The sequence below is a fragment of the Tachyglossus aculeatus genome, chromosome 26, assembly GCF_015852505.1.
Source record: "Tachyglossus aculeatus isolate mTacAcu1 chromosome 26, mTacAcu1.pri, whole genome shotgun sequence".
Lineage (NCBI taxonomy): Eukaryota > Metazoa > Chordata > Mammalia > Monotremata > Tachyglossidae > Tachyglossus > Tachyglossus aculeatus.
The window spans coordinates 3,903,757-3,923,078 of NC_052091.1; the positions used below are offsets into that span (position 1 = coordinate 3,903,757).

At 54.9% G+C, this 19,322-nt stretch overlaps 1 protein-coding gene across 1 annotated transcript; it reads right to left on the minus strand.

The window, feature by feature from the left end:
* Positions 1-540: 540 nt before the first annotated feature.
* RINL (Ras and Rab interactor like) lies at positions 541-17,509 on the minus strand. Its single transcript, XM_038767668.1, has 9 exons — positions 17,383-17,509; positions 16,846-16,918; positions 16,696-16,760; positions 15,020-15,193; positions 13,001-13,549; positions 11,157-11,462; positions 6,469-6,600; positions 6,087-6,250; positions 541-819 (listed from the first exon to the last, which is right to left on the minus strand). The coding sequence occupies exons 1-9, from the start codon at positions 17,507-17,509 to the stop codon at positions 541-543; spliced, it is 1,869 nt and encodes a 622-aa protein (XP_038623596.1).
* Between the last annotated feature and the right edge of the window lie 1,813 nt (positions 17,510-19,322).

Sequence of the window (19,322 nt, forward strand, 5' to 3'; positions counted from 1 at the left end):
AATACGATTGAATGAATGAATGAATGAATGAATGAATGAATGAAAATAGGAAAATATTAGTGTGGATGGGGGTGGGGACCCCCTCACTCCCTCCCCTCAATCTGGGGCCACTGACCACTGAAGAGTCTGATTCCTGCCCAGAAAAATCCCGCTGGTCCCTTCACTCCCGACGCCCCGAGGGCCGCTGACGGGACGGGACGGTGGGACGGGACTGTCTCCACATGTTGCCAACCTGTACTTCATCATCATCATCATCATCAATCGTATTTATTGGGCGCTCACTATGTGCAGAGCACCGGACTAAGCGCTTGGGAAGTCCCAATTGGCAACACATAGAGACGGTCCCTCCCCAACAGTGGGCTCACAGTCTAAAAGGGGGAGAGTGCTTACTTCCCAAGCGCTTAGTCCGGTGCTCCGCACACAGTAAGCGCTCAATAAATACGACTGATGATGATGATTGATTGATTGAAAGGGGGTCTTCCAGTGCGGATGATCCCGGCGGCGTGTTCCTCGGGCCTCGTGTGAGGACGGGGTGGGGGTTCAGAGGGAGGGGTCCTCCGTCCCCCGCCGCCGATAGACGAAGCAGAGGGAGCGGACGGCCGCCTGGAGCAGCTCGGCTTTGACCTGCTGGGGCCGGGCGGCCTCCTCCAGCAGCCGGCTGCCCTCCTCCCAGGCGGCGTACAGCCCGTAGGCCGCGGGGTCCGACGCCCCGAAGCGCTGGGCGCAGGCGGCCTGCACGGCCTCGGCCGTCTGGGGCAGCGGCACGTGGAAGGCTCTCTGCTGGTTGAAAGGCTCTTGGAAGGAGATGTACAGGATGTCCTGGAAGGGGAGGGAAGAGCGAGAGGCGGGAAATCAATCAATCAATCAATCAATCAATCAATCGTATTTATTGAGCGCTTACTGTGTGCAGAGCACTGGACTAAGCCCTTGGGAAGTACAAGTTTGGTGGGGAAGGAGGATCGGGGGGGGAAAGGAGGATCGGGGGGGAAAGGAGGATGGGGGCGAAAGGAGGATGGGGGAAAGAAGGAAGGGGGGAAAGGAGGATGGGGGGAAAGGAAGATGGGGGGGGAAAGGAGGATGGGGGGGAAAGGAGGATGGGGGAAGGAGGATGGGGGGAAAGGAGGATGGGGGAAAGGAGGATGGGGGAAAGGAGGATGGGGGAAAGGAGGATGGGGGAAAGGAGGATGGGGAAAGGAGGATGGGGGAAAGGAGGATGGGGGAAAGGAAGATGGGGGGAAAGGAAGATGGGGGAAAGGAGGATGGGGGAAAGGAGGATGGGGGGAAAGGAGGATGGGGGGAAAGGAGGATGGGGGAAAGGAGGATGGGGGAAAGGAAGATGGGGAAAGGAGGATGGGGAAAGGAGGATGGGGAAAGGAGGATGGGGGAAAGGAAGATGGGGGAAGGAGGATGGGGGAAAGGAGGATGGGGGAAAGGAGGATGGGGGAAAGGAGGATGGGGAAAGGAGGATGGGGGAAAGGAGGATGGGGGAAAGGATGATGGGGGAAAGGAAGATGGGGGAAGGAGGATGGGGGAAAGGAGGATGGGGAAAGGAGGATGGGGGGAAAGGAGGATGGGGGAAAGGAGGATGGGGGGAAAGGAGGATGGGGGAAAGGAGGATGGGGGAAAGGAGGATGGGGGAAAGGAGGATGGGGGAAAGGAGGATGGGGGGAAAGGAAGATGGGGGGAAAGGAAGATGGGGGAAAGGAAGATGGGGGGAAGGAGGATGGGGGGAAAGGAAGATGGGGGAAAGGAAGATGGGGGAAGGAGGATGGGGGAAAGGAGGGTGGGGGGAAAGGAGGATGGGGGGAAAGGAGGATGGGGGAAAGGAGGATTGGGGGGGAAAGGCCTCTGTCCCCCAAAGGAAGATGGGGGGGAAGGAGGATGGGGGGAAAGGAGGATGGGGGGAAAGGAGGATGGGGGAAAGGAGGATTTGGGGGGAAAGGCCTCTGTCCCCCAGCTCCAGGTCCACGGTTGGAGATCACCCCATCATGCCTGAGGGTGCCCAGGCCCGCCACCTCCGGAGATACAGCCCGGCCGGTGAGTAAGTGCCAGAGACAGTCACTGTGTATTGAGTGCCCACTGGATGCCGAATACTGGACTAAGCGCTTGGGAGAGGGCAGTCTGACAGACTCATTCCCTGCCCACAAAGCGCTCACAGTCTAGAGGGGGAGACGGACATTAATATAAATAAATAAATGACAGATACGGACGGAAGTGCTGGGGGGCTGGGGAGTGTAAAGGGAGCAAGTCAGGGTGATGCAGAAGGGAACGGGAGAAGAGGAAAAGGGGGGGCTTAGTCAGGGAAGGGCTATGGGTGAGATATCTATTCTATTTATTTTATTTTGTTAGTATGTTTGGTTTTGTTCTCTGTCTCCCCCTTTTAGACTGTGAGCCCACTGCTGGGTAGGGACTGTCTCTATATGTTGCCAATTTGTACTTCCCAAGCGCTTAGTACAGTGCTCTGCACATAGTAAGCGCTCAATAAATACGATTGATGATGATGATGATGATGTGCTTTCAGTAAGGCTTTTAAGTGGGGGAGTCGTGGTCTGTCGAACTTGTACTTCCCAAGTGCTTAGTACAGTGCTCTGCACACAGTAAGCGCTCAATAAATACGATTGATGATGATGATGATGATTGGGGGGAAAGGAGCAGGAGTTGGGGAGGGGCTGGAACTGGGAGGAAGTGGGATCTGGCGGGGGAGAGCAGGAGTTGAGGGGGGAAGCAGGAGGTGGGTGGGGGGAGAGCAGGAGGTGGGTGGGGGGAGAGCAGGAGGTGGGGTGGGGGGGAGAGCAGGAGGTGGGGGGGGAGGAGAGCAGGAGTTTTTTGTGGGGGGAGGAGAGCAGGAGTTTTGGGGGGCAAGGAGGAGCTGGGGGAGAGTAGGAGGTGAGGAGGGTCTGGAGGTGGAAGGAAGCAGCAGGACCGGGCGGCGCCCACCACCAGCCAAAGGGGCGGCATCACTCCGGGGCCTAGTGGAGAAGCAGCATGGCTAAGTCAAAAGAGCCCGGGCTTTGGAGTCATCATCATCATCATCATCATCATCAATTGTATTTATTGAGCGCTTACTGTGTGCAGAGCACTGGACTAAGCGCTTGGGAAGTCCAAGTTGGCCACATCATCATCATCATCATTCGTATTTATTGAGCGCTTACTGTGTGCAGAGCACTGGACTAAGCGCTTGGGAAGTCCAAGCTGGCAACATCATCATCATCATCATTCGTATTTATTGAGCGCTTACTGTGTGCAGAGCACTGGACTAAGCGCTTGGGAAGTCCAAGTTGGCAACATCATCATCATCATTCGTATTTATTGAGCGCTTACTGTGTGCAGAGCACCGGACTAAGCGATTGGGAAGTCCAAGCTGGCAACATCATCATCATCATTCGTATTTATTGAGCGCTTACTGTGTGCAGAGCACTGGACTAAGCACTTGGGAAGTCCAAGTTGGCAACATATAGAGACAGTCCCTACCCAACAGTGGGCTCACAGTTTAAAAGGGGGAGACAGAGTCAGAGGGCGTGGGTTCACCCATTGTCGGCTGGGTGGCTTTGGGCAAGTCACTTCACTTCTCTGGGCCTCAGTTCCCTCGTCTGTAAAGTGGGGATTAAGACTGTGAGCCCGATGTGGGACAACCTGATCACCTTGTATCCTCCCCAGTGCTTAGAACGGTGCTTTGCACATAGTAAGCGCTTCATAAATGCCGTCATTAAATGTCTTCCATCAATCAATCAATCAATCAATCGTATTTATGGAGCGCTTACTGTGTGCAGAGCACTGGACTAAGCGCTTGGGAAGTCCAAGTTGGCAACATATAGAGACAGTCATCAACATCATCAATCATATTTATTGAGCGTTTACTGTGTGCAGAGCACTGGACTAAGCACTTGGGAAGTCCAAGTTGGCAACATCTAGGGACAGTCCCTACCCAACAGTGGGCTCACAGTCTAGAAGGGGGAGACAGAGAACAAAACCAAACATACTAACAAAATAACAGTGCTTTGCACATAGTAAGCGCTTAATAAATGTCATTATTATATGTCTTCTATCCATCAATCAATCAATCGTATTTATGGAGCGCTTACTGTGTGCAGAGCACTGGACTAAGTGCTTGGGAAGTACAAGTTGGCAACATAAAGAGACGGTCCCTACCCAACAGTGGGTTCACAGTCTAGAAGGGGGAGACAGAGAACAAAACCAAACATACTAACAAAATAAAATAAATAGAATAGATGTGTACAAGTAAAATAAATAAATAAATAGAGTAATAGCTATGTACAAACATATATACGTACATACAGGTGCTGTGGGAAAGGGAAGGAGGTAAGACTTCCAGACTGTGAGCCCACTGTTGGGTAGGGACTGTCTCTATATGTTGCCAACTTGGACTTCCCAAGCGCTTAGTCCAGTGCTCTGCACACAGTAAGCGCTCAATAAATACGATTGAATGAATGAATGAATTATTATTATTATTAGTGGAAAGAGCCAAACTCACCCTGCTTCTCACGGATGGTGAGAATCCAGGATTGGGCTGGGCTAGGGGTGGATGGCAGTGTTTTTGGACGACTAACAAAATTCTGAGCCCGTTGTTGGGTAGGGACCGACTCCACCCCTAAACACCGTCAACTGATTGAGTGGTGCTTGTTGGGGGCAGGGAATGCGTCTGTTCTACTGTCTTCTCCCAAACGCTTAGTACAGTGCTCTGCCCCCAGTAAGCGCTCCCTAAACACCGTCAACTGATTGATTGGTGCTCTTTGGGGGCAGGGAATGCATCAGTTCTACTGTCTTCTCCCGAACGCTTAGTACAGTGCTCTGCCCCCAGTAAGCGCTCCCTAAACACTGTCAACTGATTGATTGGTGCTTTTTGGGGGCAGGGAATGCATCTGTTCTACTGTCTTCTCCCAAACGCTTAGTACAGTGCTCTGCCCCCTGTAAGTGCTCCCTAAACACTGTCAACTGATTGATTGGTGCTCTTTGGGGGCAGGGAATGCATCAGTTCTACTGTCTTCTCCCAAACGCTTAGTACAGTACTCTGCCCCCAGTAAGCGCTCCCTAAACACCGTCAACTGATTGATTGGCACTCTTTGGGGGTAGGGAATGCGTCTGTTCTACTGTCCTTCTCCCAAGCGCTTAGTATAGTGCTCTGCCCCCCTTAAGCGCTCCCTAAGCACCGTCGACTGATTGATTGGTGCTTGTTGGGTGCAGGGAATATGTCTGTTCTACTGTCCTTCTCCCAAGCGTTTAGTACAGTGCTCTGCCCTCAGTAAGCGCTCCCTAAACACCGTCGACTGATTGATTGGCGCTCAATGAGGGCAGGGAATGTGTCTGTTCTACTGTCCTTCTCCCAAGCGCTTAGTACAGTGCTCTGCCCCCAGTAAGCGCTCCCTAAGCACCGTCGACTGATTGATTGGTGCTTGTTGGGGGCAGGGAATGTGTCTGTTCTACTATCCTCTCCCAAGCGCTTAGTACAGTGCTCTGCCCCCAGTAAGCGCTCCCTAAGCACCGTCGACTTATTGAGTGGTGCTTGTTGAGGGCAGGAAATGTGTCTGTTCTACTATCCTCTCCCAAGCGCTTAGTACAGTGTTCTGCCCCCAGTAAGCGCTCCCTAAGCACCGTCGACTGATTGATTGGCGCTCTTTGGGGGCAGGGAATGCATCTGTTCTTCTGTCTTCTCCCAAATGCTTAGTACAGTGCTCTGCCCCTAGTAAGTGCTCCCTAAACACTGTCGACTGATTGATTGGTGCTCTTTGGGGACAGGGAATGTGTCTGTTCTACTATCCTCTCCCTACCGCTTAGTACAGTGCTCTGCCCCCAGTAAGTGCTCCCTAAACACCGTCAACTGATTGATTGGTGCTCTTTGGGGGCAGGGAATGTGTCTGTTCTACTGTCCTTCTCCCAAGCACTTAGTACAGTGCTCTGTCCCCAGTAAGCGCTCCCTAAACACCGTCAACTGATTGATTGGTGCTTGTTGGGGGCAGGGAATGTGTCTGTTCTACTGTCTTCTCCCAAGCGCTTAGTACAGTGCTCTGCCCCCAGTAAGCGCTCCCTAAGCACCGTCGACTGATTGAGCAGCGGCGGATCGTCGGTACCTGGGAGCGGCGGCGGGTCCCGGCCCCGGGATGGATGGTCCGACGGCGCTGCCACTGGCTGATGGAGTCCTGGGCCTCCACGCTGATCTGGCGGGTGACCATGGCCGGCTCGAAGTGGGAAATGTGGTACAGGGCTCCAAACCACGTGGTCAGATAGTAGCCACCTTGGGTGGGTGGGGGGACCGAAAGGGGTGGACTGGGTGCTGGCACCCCCGGGACACCCCCCAACTCCTTCCTCCATCCGCCCCCCTCCATCCTCTCTAGAGCCGGACCGTTCCCAAGTCTTCTCCCTCTTCCGAGTCTAACCCACCTCCCTCCTGCTGCAGTCCGGGCCCGAATTGCCGGAGGACGGGACGGTCGCCCGGCCCTCAGGGGAGCTCACCCTCTCCCTGCAGTTGGCTGGGGTCCAGCAGCTCCATCATATACTCCACGTCCAGCTGCGTGGCCGTGATGGTCTCACTGTGGACCAGCACGTAGGTCAGGACGGGCAGGAAGTCGTCGGCCCCGTAAGGCTCTGGGGAAATAATAATAATAATAATTAATAATAATAATAATGGCATTTGTTAGGCGCTTACTATGTGCAAAGCACTGTTCTAAGCGCTGGGGGGAATACAAGGTGATCAAGTTGTCCCACGTGGAGCTCACAGTCTTAATCCCCATTTTCCAGATGAGGGAACTGAGGCTCAGAGAAGTTAAGTGACTTGCCCAAGGTCACACAGAAGACCTGTGGCGGAGCCGGGATTCGAACCCATGACCTCTGACTCCAAAGCCCGGGCTGTTTCCACTGAGCCAAGGTGCTTCTAGAGGAAAGAGTGGCCCGGTCACACGCTAGATTGCAAGCCCGCCGTGGGCAGGGAATAGGTCTGTTATCATCATTACTCTCATTATCCTATTTGCTAAGCAGCGTGGCTCGGTGGAAAGAGGCCGGGCTTTGGAGCCGGAGGTCATCGGTTCGAATCCCGGCTCCGCCGCTTGTCAGCTGGGTGACTTTGGGCAAGCCCCTTCATTCATTCAATCGTATTTATTGAGCGCTTACTGTGTGCAGAGCACTGGACTAAGCGCTTAGTACAGCACTTCACTTCTACACTACAGTACACTACAGTACTTCTCTTCTCTGGGCCTCAGTGACCTCATCTGGAAAGTGGGGATTAAGGCTGCAAGCCCCCAGTGGGACATCCTGATCAGCTTGTATCCCCCCCAGCGCTTAGAACAGTGCTTTGCACATAGTAAGCACTTAACAAATGCCATTATTATTATTCTCTGTGCCTCAGTGACCTCATCTGTAAAATGGGGATTAAGGCTGTGAGCCCCCCATGGGACATCCTGATCACCTTGTATCTGCCCCCAGCACTTAGAACAGTGCTTTGCACATAGTAAGAGCTTAATAAATGCCATTATTATTATTATTATTATTATTATTATTATTATTATTATTATTATTATTATTATTCCTTGTGCCTCAGTGACCTCATCTGTAAAGTGGGGATGAAGGCTGTGAGCCCCCCGTGGGACAAGCTGATCACCTTGTAACCTCCCCAGCGCTTAGAACAGTGCTTTGCACATAGTAAGTGCTTAACAAATACTATTATTATTATTATTATTATTATTATTATTATTATTATTATTCTCCGCGCCTCAGTGACCTCATCTGAAAAATGGGGATTAAGGCTGTGAGCCCGACGTGGGACAACCTGATCACCTTGTAAACTCCCCAGCTCTTAGAACAGTGCTTTGCACATAGTAAGAACTTAATAAATGCCATTATTATTATTATTATTATTATTATTATTATTATTATTATTCTCTGTGCCTCAGTGACCTCATCTGTAAAATGGGGATTAAGGCTGTGAGCCCCCCATGGGACATCCTGATCACCTTGTATCCCCCCCCCAGCACTTAGAACAGTGCTTTGCACATAGTAAGAGCTTAATAAATGCCATTATTATTATTATTATTATTATTATTATTATTATTGTTCCTTGTGCCTCAGTGACCTCGTCTGTAAAGTGGGGATGAAGGCTGTTAGCCCTCCGTGGGACAAGCTGATCACCTTGTAACCTCCCCAGCACTTAGAACAGTGCTTTGCACGTAGTAAGTGCTTAATACTATTATTATTATTATTATTCTCTGCGCCTCAGTGACCTCATCTGTAAAATGGGGATTAAGGCTGTGAGCCCGACGTGGGACAACCTGCTCACCTTGTAACCTCCCCAGCGCTTAGAACAGTGCTTGGCACATAGTAAGTGCTTAATAAATGCCATTATTATTATTATTAAGGGCTGGGGTAGATACAAGGTAATCAGGTTGTCCCACGTGGGGCTCACAATCTTAATCCCCATTTTCCAGATGAGGGAACTGAGGCCCAGAGAAGTGAAGTGACTTGCCCAAGGTCCCACAGCAGACAAGCGGCGGAGCCGGGATTAGAACCCATGTCCTCTGACTCCCAAGCCCAGGCTCCTTTTCTTTTTTAATGGCATTTATTAAGCGCTTACTATGTGCCAAGCACCGTTCTAAGCGCTGGGGAGGTTACAAGGAGATGAGGTTGTCCCACGGGGGGGCTCCCAGTCTTGATCCCCATTTTCCAGATGAGGGAACTGAGGCCCAGAGAAGTGAAGTGACTTGCCCAAAGTCACACAGCTAAGTGGCCTTGTCAGTAGGCCAGGCTGTTTCTGTTTTAATGTTTTACTGGACTCTCCCAAGCACTTCGTCCAGCGCTCTGCACACAGTAAGCGCTCAAAAAATACGATTGAATGACTGAGGGCTGGAGGGGACGGAGGCAGGGAGGATTTGGGGAGCTTTGGAAGCAGGAAGGTTTAGTGGAAAGAGTCTTTAGGCCTGGGAGCCAAAGGATTGGGGTTCTAATCCCAGCCCTGCCACATAATAATAATAATAATAATAATAATAATAATAGTAACTTGTATTTCCCAAGCGCTTAGTACAGTGCTCTGCACACAGTAAACGCTCAATAAATACGATTGATGATATTAACCACATCATCATCATCATTATCATCATCATCATGGTATTATCGGAGAAGCAGCGTGGCTCAGTGGAAAGAGCCGGGCTTTGGAGTCATAGGTCACAGGTTCAAATCCTGGCTCCGCCAATTGTCAGCTGTGTGACTTTGGGCAAGTCACTTCACTTCTCTGCGCCTCAGTTCCCTCATCTGTCAAATGGGGATGAAGACTGTGAGCCCCCCCCCCCCGCCGTGGGACAACCTGATCACCTTGTAACCTCCCCAGCGCTTAGAACAGTGCTTTGCACACAGTAAGCGCTTAATAAATGCTATCATTACTATTATTAATATTATTGTTATATTATTATTATATTTATTATAATCGTTATTGTTCTAAGCGCTGGGGAGGTTACAAGGTTATCAGGTTGGCCCACGAGGAGCTCACAGTCTTAATCCCCATTTTACAGATGAGGTACTGAGGCCCACAGAAGTTAAGTGACTTGCCCAAAGTCACACAGCTGACAATTGGCAGAGCCAGGGTTTGAACCCAGGTAACCTCCCCAGTGCTTAGAACAGTGCTTTGCACATAAGTAAGCACTTAATAAATAATAATAATAATAACAATAATGGTATTTGTTAAACGCTTACTATGTGCAAAGCACTGTTCTAAGCGCTGGGGAGGAAACTAGGTGATCAGGTTGTCTCACATGGGGCTCACAGTCTTAATCCCCATTTTACAGATGAGGTACTGAGGCCCAGAGAAGTTAAGTGACATGCCCAAAGTCACACAGCTGACAATTGGCAGAGCCGGGGTTTGAACCCATGTAGCCTCCCCAGCGCTTAGAACAGTGCTTTGCACATAGTAAGTGCTTAATAAATAATAATAATAATAATGGTATTTGTTAAACGCTCACTATGTGCAAAGCACTGTTCTAAGCGCTGGGGAGGAAACAAGGTGATCAGGTTGTCCCACAGGAGGCTCACAGTCTTAATCCTCATTTTGCAGATGAGGTCACTAAGGCCCAGAGAAGTTTTGCCATCATTATTATTATTATTGTGAGACTCGGGTGGGCGGACCGCGTCTGCTCACTGTCATCATCATCATCAATCGTATTTATTGAGCGCTTACTATGTGCAGAGCACTGTACTAAGCGCTTGGGAAGTACAAATTGGCAACATCTAGAGACAGTCCCTACCCAACAGTGAGTGGGCTCCCAGTCTAAAAGGGGGAGACAGAGAACAAAACCAAACATACTAACAAAATAAAATAAATAGGATAGATACGTACAAGTAAAATAAATAAATAAATAAATAGAGTAATAAATATGTACAAACAGTCCTGTTGTCTTCTCCCAAGCGCTTAGTAGGTGCTCTGCACACATCATCATCAATTGTATTTATTGAGCGCTTACTGTGTGCAGAGCACCGTACTAAGCGCTTGGGAAGTCCAAGTTGGCAATGTATAGAGACGGTCCCTACCCAACAGTGGGCTCTCAGTCTAAAAGGGGGAGACAGAGAACAAAACCAAACGTACTAACAAAATAAAATAAATAGGATAGATATGGACAAGTAAAATAGAGTGATAAATATGTACAAACAGTCCTGTTGTCTTCTCCCAAGCGCTTAGTACGGTGCTCTGCACACATCATCATCAATCGCATTTATTGAGCGCTTACTGTGTGCAGAGCACCGTACTAAGCGCTTGGGAAGTCCAAGTTGGCAACGTATAGAGACGGTCCCTACCCAACAGTGGGCTCACAGTCTAAAAGGGGGAGACAGAGAACAAAACCAAACATATTAACAAAATAAAATAAATAGGATAGATATGGACAAGTAAAATAGAGTGATAAATCTGTACAAACAGTCCTGTTGTCTTCTCCCAAGCGCTTAGTACGGTGCTCTGCACACATCATCATCAACTGTATTTATTGAGCGCTTACTGTGTGCAGAGCACCGTACTAAGCGCTTGGGAAGTCCAAGTTGGCAACGTATAGAGATGGTCCCTACCCAACAGCGGGCTCACAGTCTATCAGTCTAACAGTCGATCGGGCTAAAGGACCGAATTGGGGAGCGGCCCGGGTCGCTGCGCCCGCGCTGCCCACCTGCTCGCCCGCCGCCACCGCCGCCCTGGTTCATGGCTTCATAGATGAGCTTGCAGATCTTGAGCAGCAAGGCCACCTTCTTGTGGGGGGCGTAGGCGGCGTGCAGCTGGCCCAGCTTGGCCTGGATGCGCTCCAGCGCGGGGGCGTCGGGCACGGCGGCCGTCACCCCCAGGGCCCCCGGGCCCCGGGCCCGCAGGGCCTGCTGCTGCCGTGCCAGCCGTCGCAGCTCTTCCTCCCTGTAGTCCCGCAGCTGCCCGAACACCACGTCCCGCAAGGGTTTCAGCACGCATTTGTACAGGGCGGCCTCCACCGCCGACTCTGCGGACGGCGGGAGGGCCGCAAGGTCAGGTCAACACGGCCCACCCAGGCCGCGGCCTAGCCTCCTTCCTCCGGGTTTCGCTCCCGGCCGTCCCCCCGGGCGGGGAGGGGGACGAGGGACCGCCGGACGGATGCCCCGACCCCCTTCCCCATCCCTCCCCGCCCCCCCAAAGCCGGCCGCTGACCACAGAGTACAGAGGCGGCTTCCTCTCTGCTGTCGGGCCGGGTAGGGGAGACCGCAGAACAGCTAGGTGAGGGGGAAGAGGGAGGGGAACCAGGTGGCCTGGGCCGCCCCGGCCTCCGTCCCTTTTGCAAATAATAATAATAATAATAATGGCATTTGTTAAGCGCTTACTATGTGCAAAGCACTGTTCTAAGCGCTGGGGGGGATACAAGGTATTCAGGTTATCCCACGTGGGGCTCATAGGCTTCACCCCCATTTTACAGATGAGGGAACGGAGGCTCCAAGAAGTTAGAAGAGAAGCAGCGTGGCTCAGTGAGAAAGAGCCCGGGCTTTGGAGCCATAGGTGGGTTCGATTCCCGGCTCCGCCACGTGTCTGCTGGGTGACCTTGGGCAAGTCACTTCACTTCTCTGGGCCTCAGTTCCCTCATCAGGAAAATGGGGATGAAGACTGGGAGCCCCACGTGGGACAACTTGATCACCTTGTATCCCCCCCCCCCAGCGCTTAGAACAGTGCTCTGCACATAGTAAGCGCTTAACAAATGCCATCATTATTATTATTATTATTAAGAGACTTGCCCAAGGTCACACAGCAGACGCGTGGTGGGGCTGGGGTTCGAACCCGTGACCTCTGACTCCAAAGGCGGGCGGGAGGCGGAAATGTGGGAAAAGTGGGAGAGACTGACTGACTTCTAGACTGTGAGCCCGCTGTCGGGTAGGGGCCGTCTCTCTATGTTGCCAACTTGGGCTTCCCAAGCGCTCGGTCCAGCGCTCTGCACACAGTAAGCGCTCAGTGAATACGATTGAATGAATGAATGAATCATCATCATCAGTCGTATTTATCGAGCGCTTACTGTGTGCAGAGCACTGTACTAAGCGCTTGGGAAGTCCAAGTTGGCAACATAGAGAGACGGTCCCTACCCAACAGTGGGCTCACAGTCTAAAAGAATGAATGAAGGAGAGAGGAGCGTGCGTGACGGCGAGTGAGTCCGTGCGGGCCTGCACGTGTGGGAAAGCGGAATGAGCGTGCGTGTGTCCGTGTGAGGCGTGAGGGAAAGAGAGAGCTCGCACATGGCAGAGACGGGCGATCGGGGACCCGGGGCGGCGAGGACAGACGTGAGGGAGGGAAGCGAAACTGTGTGCGGCGGGGTGGGCCGAAGAAAAAGCACGTGGGGTCGGGGGCTGGAGAAAGGTGGGTGTGAACGCACGTGCGGGGGTCCAGGCCGAGGCCCGGGAGCTCCCCACCGGCGCGTCAGAGGGGGTGAGCGGGGCGGTCTCCTGCAGCCCTCCCCGGACACCCACCCTCTCCCGGGAGCAGGGGAGGGCGTCCCGGCGTCCCGGCGTCCCGGGGCCGTACCCAGGGTGAAGTCTCCGCCGTCGTCCCCGGCCCCGAAGGCCTGCAGCTCGGAGCTGGCGCACAGGTAGGAGCGCAGGCCGCTGAGCAGCTGGCGGATTTCCTGGAGCAGCTCGGTGCTGGAGGCGGGCCGGGCCGCGCCCCCCGCCCGCAGGTGGCCCACGAAGCTCCGCACCAGCCCCCCGACGTAGGTGTCCGGCTCCTGGGCCAGCTCCAGCACGCGGTGGGCCACCCGCCGCTCGGCCGAGACCAGGCCGCTCAGGGCGCTGCCCACGGCCGACAGGCGGTGGAGGACGCGGGAGGCCGGCGGGGGCCGGCGGGGCCGGGCCGGGGACGGGCCCGCCGGCGGCGGGGTCGTCTCCCCGCCGTCCTCGGCCTCCTCCTCCACGCTGCTCAGAGACAGGGAGTCCGGCTCCGGGGGCGTGGGGCAGGCGGAGCCTTCGATCCAGGAGACCCGGTGTGGGCTTTGGGTGGCCCGAGGGGCCGTGGGGGTGGGCGGGGGGCTGTGGGACGGGGTGGACGCCGCCGACGACGGAGGGACGGAGAAGGCCGCTGAGGGAGAGATGGAGACAGAGAGATAGAGAGAGAGAGAGAGAGAAGGGTCTCCCACCCCCGGCCAGAGGGACCCTGGCATGATCATCATCATCATCAATCGTATTTACTGAGCGCTTACTGTGTGCTGGACTAAGCACTTGGGAAGTCCAAGTTGGCAACATATAGAGACGGTCCCTACCCAACAGTGGGCTCACAGTCTAAAAGGGGGAGACGGAGAACAAAATGATGATGATGATGGCATTTATTAAGCGCTTACTATGTGCAAAGCACTGTTCTAATCGATCAATCAATCGATCGTATTTATTGAGCGCTTACTGTGTGCAGAGCACTGGACTAAGCGCTCGGGGAGTACAAGTTGGCAACATAGAGAGACGGTTCCGACCCAACAGCGGGCTCACGCTGAGGAGGTTACAAGGGGATCAGGTTGTCCCGCGGGGGGCTCCCAGTCTTCATCCCCATTTGACAGATGAGGCCACTGAGGCCCAGAGAAGTGAAGTGATTTGCCCCAAGTCCCCCAGCTGACGAGCAGCGTGGCTCAGTGGAAAGAGCCCGGGCTTTGGAGTCAGAGTTCGTGGGTTCAAATCCCGGCTCTGCCCATTGTCAGCTGGGTGACTTCGGGCAAGGCACTTCACTTCTCTGGGCCTCCCTCACCTGTAAAATGGGGGTGAAGATTGCGAGCCCCCCGTGGGCTAACCTGATCCCCTTGTAACCTCCCCAGGGCTTAGAACAGTGCTCTGCACGTAGTAAGCGCTTAATAAATGCCATCATTATTATCGTTAAGTGGCAGAGTGGGGATTTGAACCCGGGACCTCAGCCTCCAAAGCCTGGGCTCCTGCCACTGAGCCACGCTGCTTCTCACCACTCTCTGGAGGGACCCCGGCGTCCCAGCCCCCCACTCCCAGCCGGAGGAACCCAATCATCCAGCAGTCGAAACAGGTTACAAGTAAAGAAAGATGAAAAATGAAGAGCAGATGACACAGAACTGGGAGTCAGGAAGTCTCATGTCCTCCCCCTGGCCTGGAATGCCCTCCCTCCGCACATTTCATTTTGCTAACGTGTTTTGTTTTGTTGTCTGTCTCCCCCTTCTAGACTGTGAGCCCACTCTAGGGTAGGGACCGTCTCCAGATGTTGCCAACTTGTACTTCCCAAGCACTTAGTCCAGTGCTCTGCACACAGTAAGCGCTCAATAAATACGATTGAATGAATGAATCCAGCCTCCCACCATATGCCAGGGGAATTCTGGCACCCCCCCGCCCGCTCCTAAAGGCGGAAAATCCACGTACGTCCCATCTGAGTCCCCTCTCCCGACTTTTCCCAGCTTTCCGGAGGGACACGGGTGTGTCAGTCCCCCAGCCAGAGTCCCTTCTCCCAGCTTCCCACCCCTTCCCGGCCCTGGAGGGACCCAGGCGTCCAGGCCCGAGTCCCCTCTCCCAGCCCCTTCCCTCGGCGGAGGAGTTGCCCACTCACTTGAGACCTTGCCACGGGTCCTGGGGGGCGTCCGCAGCCCATCCTCCGTGGCTCCCGGCCGCTCCTCCCGGAACAGGGGATTGACCACGTATAAGGCACCCCCGGCGTACGTGATCCGGACGGTGCCCACCTGGGGAGGCCCGGACCCCCGCCGGCCATCCTCATCCCCCAGCCCTGCGGGAGGAGGGAATGGTGGGGCGCGGGAAGGGCCCGGGCCTCATTCAGTCCTATTTAGTGAGCGCTTGCTTTGTACAGAGTTTGTACAGGGCCTCAGTTCCCTCATCTGGAAAATGGGCATTAAGATTGTGAGCCCCAGGTGGGACAACCTGATCACCTTGGAACCTCCCCAGCGCTTAGAACAGTGCTTTGCACATAGTAAGCGCTTAATAAATGCCATCATTATTATCATTATTATTATTATTACAGAGCACTAAGCACCGGGGAGAGGACAATACAAAAATAGGCAGACACATTCCCTGCCCACAACAAGCTTACGGTCCAGAGGGGGAGGCAGGCGTTAATATACATAAATTAGAGATACGTACACAAGCGCTAAGGGGCTGGGATAAGAGATAATAATAGTAATAATGGTATTTGTTAAGCGCTTACTAGGTGCCAGGCACCGTTCTAAGCGCTGGGGTAGATGCAAGGTCAAATTAGAGATACGTACATAAGCGCTAAGGGGCTGGGATAAGAAATAATAATAGTAATAATGGTATTTGTTAAGCGCTTACTAGGTGCCAGGCACCGTTCTAAGCGCTGGGGTAGACGCAAGGTCAAATTAGAGATACGTACATAAGCGCTAAGGGGCTGGGATAAGAGATAATAATAATAATAATGGTATTTGTTAAGCGCTTACTACGTGCCAGGCACCGTTCTAAGCGCTGGGGTAGATGCAAGGTCAAATTAGAGATACGTACATAAGCGCTAAGGGGCTGGGATAAGAAATAATAATAGTAATAATGGTATTTGTTAAGCGCTTACTAGGTGCCAGGCACCGTTCTAAGCGCTGGGGTAGACGCAAGGTCAAATTAGAGATACGTACATAAGCGCTAAGGGGCTGGGATAAGAGATAATAATAATAATAATGGTATTTGTTAAGCGCTTACTACGTGCCAGGCACCGTTCTAAGCGCTGGGGTAGATGCAAGGTCAAATTAGAGATACGTACATAAGCGCTAAGGGGCTGGGATAAGAGATAATAATAATAATAATGGTATTTGTTAAGCGTTTACTACGTGCCAGGCACCGTTCTAAGCACTGGGGTAGACGCAAGGTCATCGGGTTGGTCCCACACAGGGCTCACGTTCTCAAAATCCCCATTTTACAGATGAGGGAACTGAGGGCCCAGAAAAGTGAAGCCGTCTGCCCAAGGTCACGCAGCCGACGAGTGAATGGGCCGGAATCGGATGAATAAAGGGAGCAAGGCAGGGCGACCCGTCGAGTCCCCACTGTCTTTTCCTCCCCGCCCCTCCTGCTCTCCAGGGCTAGGACCTTCCCAGGCCCCCCTCTCTGATCCGGGGGCAGGAGCGGGCAGGGAGAGCAGGATGGTCCCAAAGGACTAAGCGCTTAGTCCAGTGCTCTGCACACAATAAGCGCTCAATAAATACGATTGATTGATGGACGGGTCTGGGATGGGTCCGGGCCGGCCACGGGGGTCAGGGAAGGGAGCCTCACCTGGATCCAGTTGGGGAGCCTCCGGGGTTCCTAGCGGGACGAGCAGAGTCCGGGGCAGGATGTCCCTGGAGGATTGAAGGGGTCAGAGGCCGGCCCAGAGGGACCCGGGCCCAATCTGCCCGTCACCATTCCGCTTCCGATCCCCGATACCTGCTGGTGCACAGGAAGGCCAGGAGCTGGGGCAGATCTGGGAAGCTCAGCTGGGAAGTGTCCAGGGACACACCTGGAGAAGCCGGGGGGGGGGGGAGGACGTCACCCTCACCTCTTCCGCTCTCGCCCTTGGCAGACCTGGGGACCCGGGTGTCCTGTCCCTAACCCTCACCCCACCCCTGGGACCCCAGGCCCCAGAGAGCCGGAGGGGTAGGGTGGAGGCTTCCCCCGACCCTCCCGCCCCACCTCTGCTTCCTCTCCCCCACGTCCACAGGGGCAGGAAGTGAGATTGTGGAGCCAGGGCCGTGGTCAGGGGTCTGGGCGGCGGGCCCCAGGGGCGGCGGCGGGTGTCGGGGGGCTGCGGTCAAGCCGTCATCTGAGAGCTGGGGCACCCGAGTTCTATTTCGGACCCTGGCCGGACGTGGGGCCGGTCCCCAGAGCGGGGATGGGCACTCGGGTCCTGGCTTGCGGTGGAGGGGGAGGGCCGGGCTGGGGGACGGGACCCCGGTGTGGAGGCGGGGGGCCCCCCACCCTCACCGGCCGGGGTCTCCAGGACTCGGTAGGTGCCCACGGCCTCGGGGAGGGTGTCCGTCCGCAGACTCAGCGCGCAGCTCTCCGCGGCCCCCGTCACCACGAAGCTCTGCGCGAGGAGAGAGGACGACATGGGAGAAGGGTCATCTCGCCGCCGACCGCTCAACCCCCTTGCCCCCTCCTGCCTCACCTCGCCTTCATTCATTCGTTCAGTCGTATTTATTGAGCGCTTACGGTGTGCAGAGCGCTGGACTGAGCGCTTGGGAAGTACAAGTTGGTAGTTCCCTCGTTTCTCTCCTTCTACCACCCAGCCCACAAACTTCGCTCCTCTGGCGTTAACCTTCTCATTGGGCCTCCATCTCTCCGCCAACCCCTGGCCCACGTCCCGCTTCTGTCCTGAAACGCCGTCCCTCCCCACATCCCATCACATCTTTTAGACTGTGAGCCCACTCTTTTAGACTGTGAGCCCACTGTTGGGTAGGGACTGTCTCTATGTGTCGCCAATTTGTACTTCCCAAGCGCTTAGTACAGTGCTCTGCACATAGTAAGCGCTCAATAAATACGATTGATTGATTGATTGATCCCACAGACGAAGCCCCTCTTTCCACTTCTCCCACTCCCTGCCACGTCGTCCTGACTCGCTCCCTTGATTCACCCCCTTTCCCAGCCCCACGGCACCGTGTCCACAGCCGCCGTTTATTTACTGACGTCTGTCTCCCCCCTCTAGACTGTGAGTTCGAGGTGGGCAGGGAATGTCCCCGTGTATTGTTCTAGTGTTCTCTCCCGAGGGCTTAGTACAGTGCTCTGCACATGGTAAGCACTCGATAAATACAACTGAGTGAACGAATATGGAAGTCAGGGGAGGGTCCTCGATGGCGGGGGGCAGGCAGGGCACGGACCGAGACTCACCCCTGGGGGCTGGGGGGCCAGGAGCTCGGCCGCCTGATGAGGATTCAGATCTGGCAGCTGCCACAGGCCCCGACTCCTCTGAAGTCGGACCAGAGGGGCCGGAGGGGCCTCGCCCGTCCCGTTCGCCAGCGCCATGTCCGACCTGCGACGCACGGGACCCTGGAGATGGGGGCCGGCCCGTCCCAGCGGCCCCCCTTCCTCCCCTTACCCGCCTTCTGGGCCCCTCCCGCTCCTCCCCGGACCCAGCTGCGTGGCAGGGGAAGGCGAAGGCCGGGACCCGACTGAAACTGGCCCCCGGAGGATCTGGGGCGCCGGGCTGGAGTGGCGAGAGAGTCGGAAGAACTACTCTCGGGTGGGGAGGGAAGTCGAGATCGACCATCAAAGAGTCGAGAGTCAAAACAGCCGAGATCAAAGATGAGAAGACGCGCGCCCCGGTGCGCCTCCTGCCCCTCTCCCCCTTCCCCGGCCTCAAGAGTGGGCCCCGACCCGGCCCGGGCCCGCCTTACCTCTCCGTGTCCCGGGGATGCGGCCCCTCCTCGGCTGCCCACGGAGCCACCGGCTCAAACACCAGGCGCTGGAAACATCGCCCGGGCCCCGAGCCTCCCGGGCCGCCCGCCCTGAGGAAGGGCATCGTGCCAACCTGAGACCCTCCTGGGGTCCAGGGGCACAGGTGGGGAGGACCAACATCTTTCCTGGGGCCAGACTCCCTTTCAACCCAGGCACGGCCCTCCTCGCTCCTCCCTCGCCTCTTCTCTGAAGAGAGGGGACCTGGAGAGGGTGCCCAACAGTGGGGGGTAGGCCAGGAGGCCCAGCCGGACGAGGGTTACCTGTGGTTCGGGGGCGGCGGGAGCGGAGAAGGCCTGCTTCCCCGGCTGAGTCGAGAGTGACGAGGAACCCAGGCTGGTGCAGAGAGGAAGCTGGGGGGGGGTGGAAGGGAGGGAGGGAGGGGCCCCGGGGAGGGGGTGATGGAGACTTGGGTGAGAGATGGGGTTTTCCTGGAAGAACGGGAGGCGGGCACCGCTGGACGGGACAAGGGC

What these genes read in the sequence shown, in the direction of transcription:
- RINL (XM_038767668.1), bottom strand. Translation starts at nt 17,509, where the DNA reads ATGTCGTCCTCTCTCCTCGCGCAGAGCTTCGTGGTGACGGGGGCCGCG. An exon ending in GGCTCCCCAACTGGATCCAG is followed by an intron (nt 15,194 to 16,695) that starts GTGAGGCTCCCT and finishes CTCCTCCCGCAG; the next exon opens with GGCTGGGGGATGAGGATGGC. An exon ending in GACCCGTGGCAAGGTCTCAA is followed by an intron (nt 13,550 to 15,019) that starts GTGAGTGGGCAA and finishes TCTCTCCCTCAG; the next exon opens with CGGCCTTCTCCGTCCCTCCG.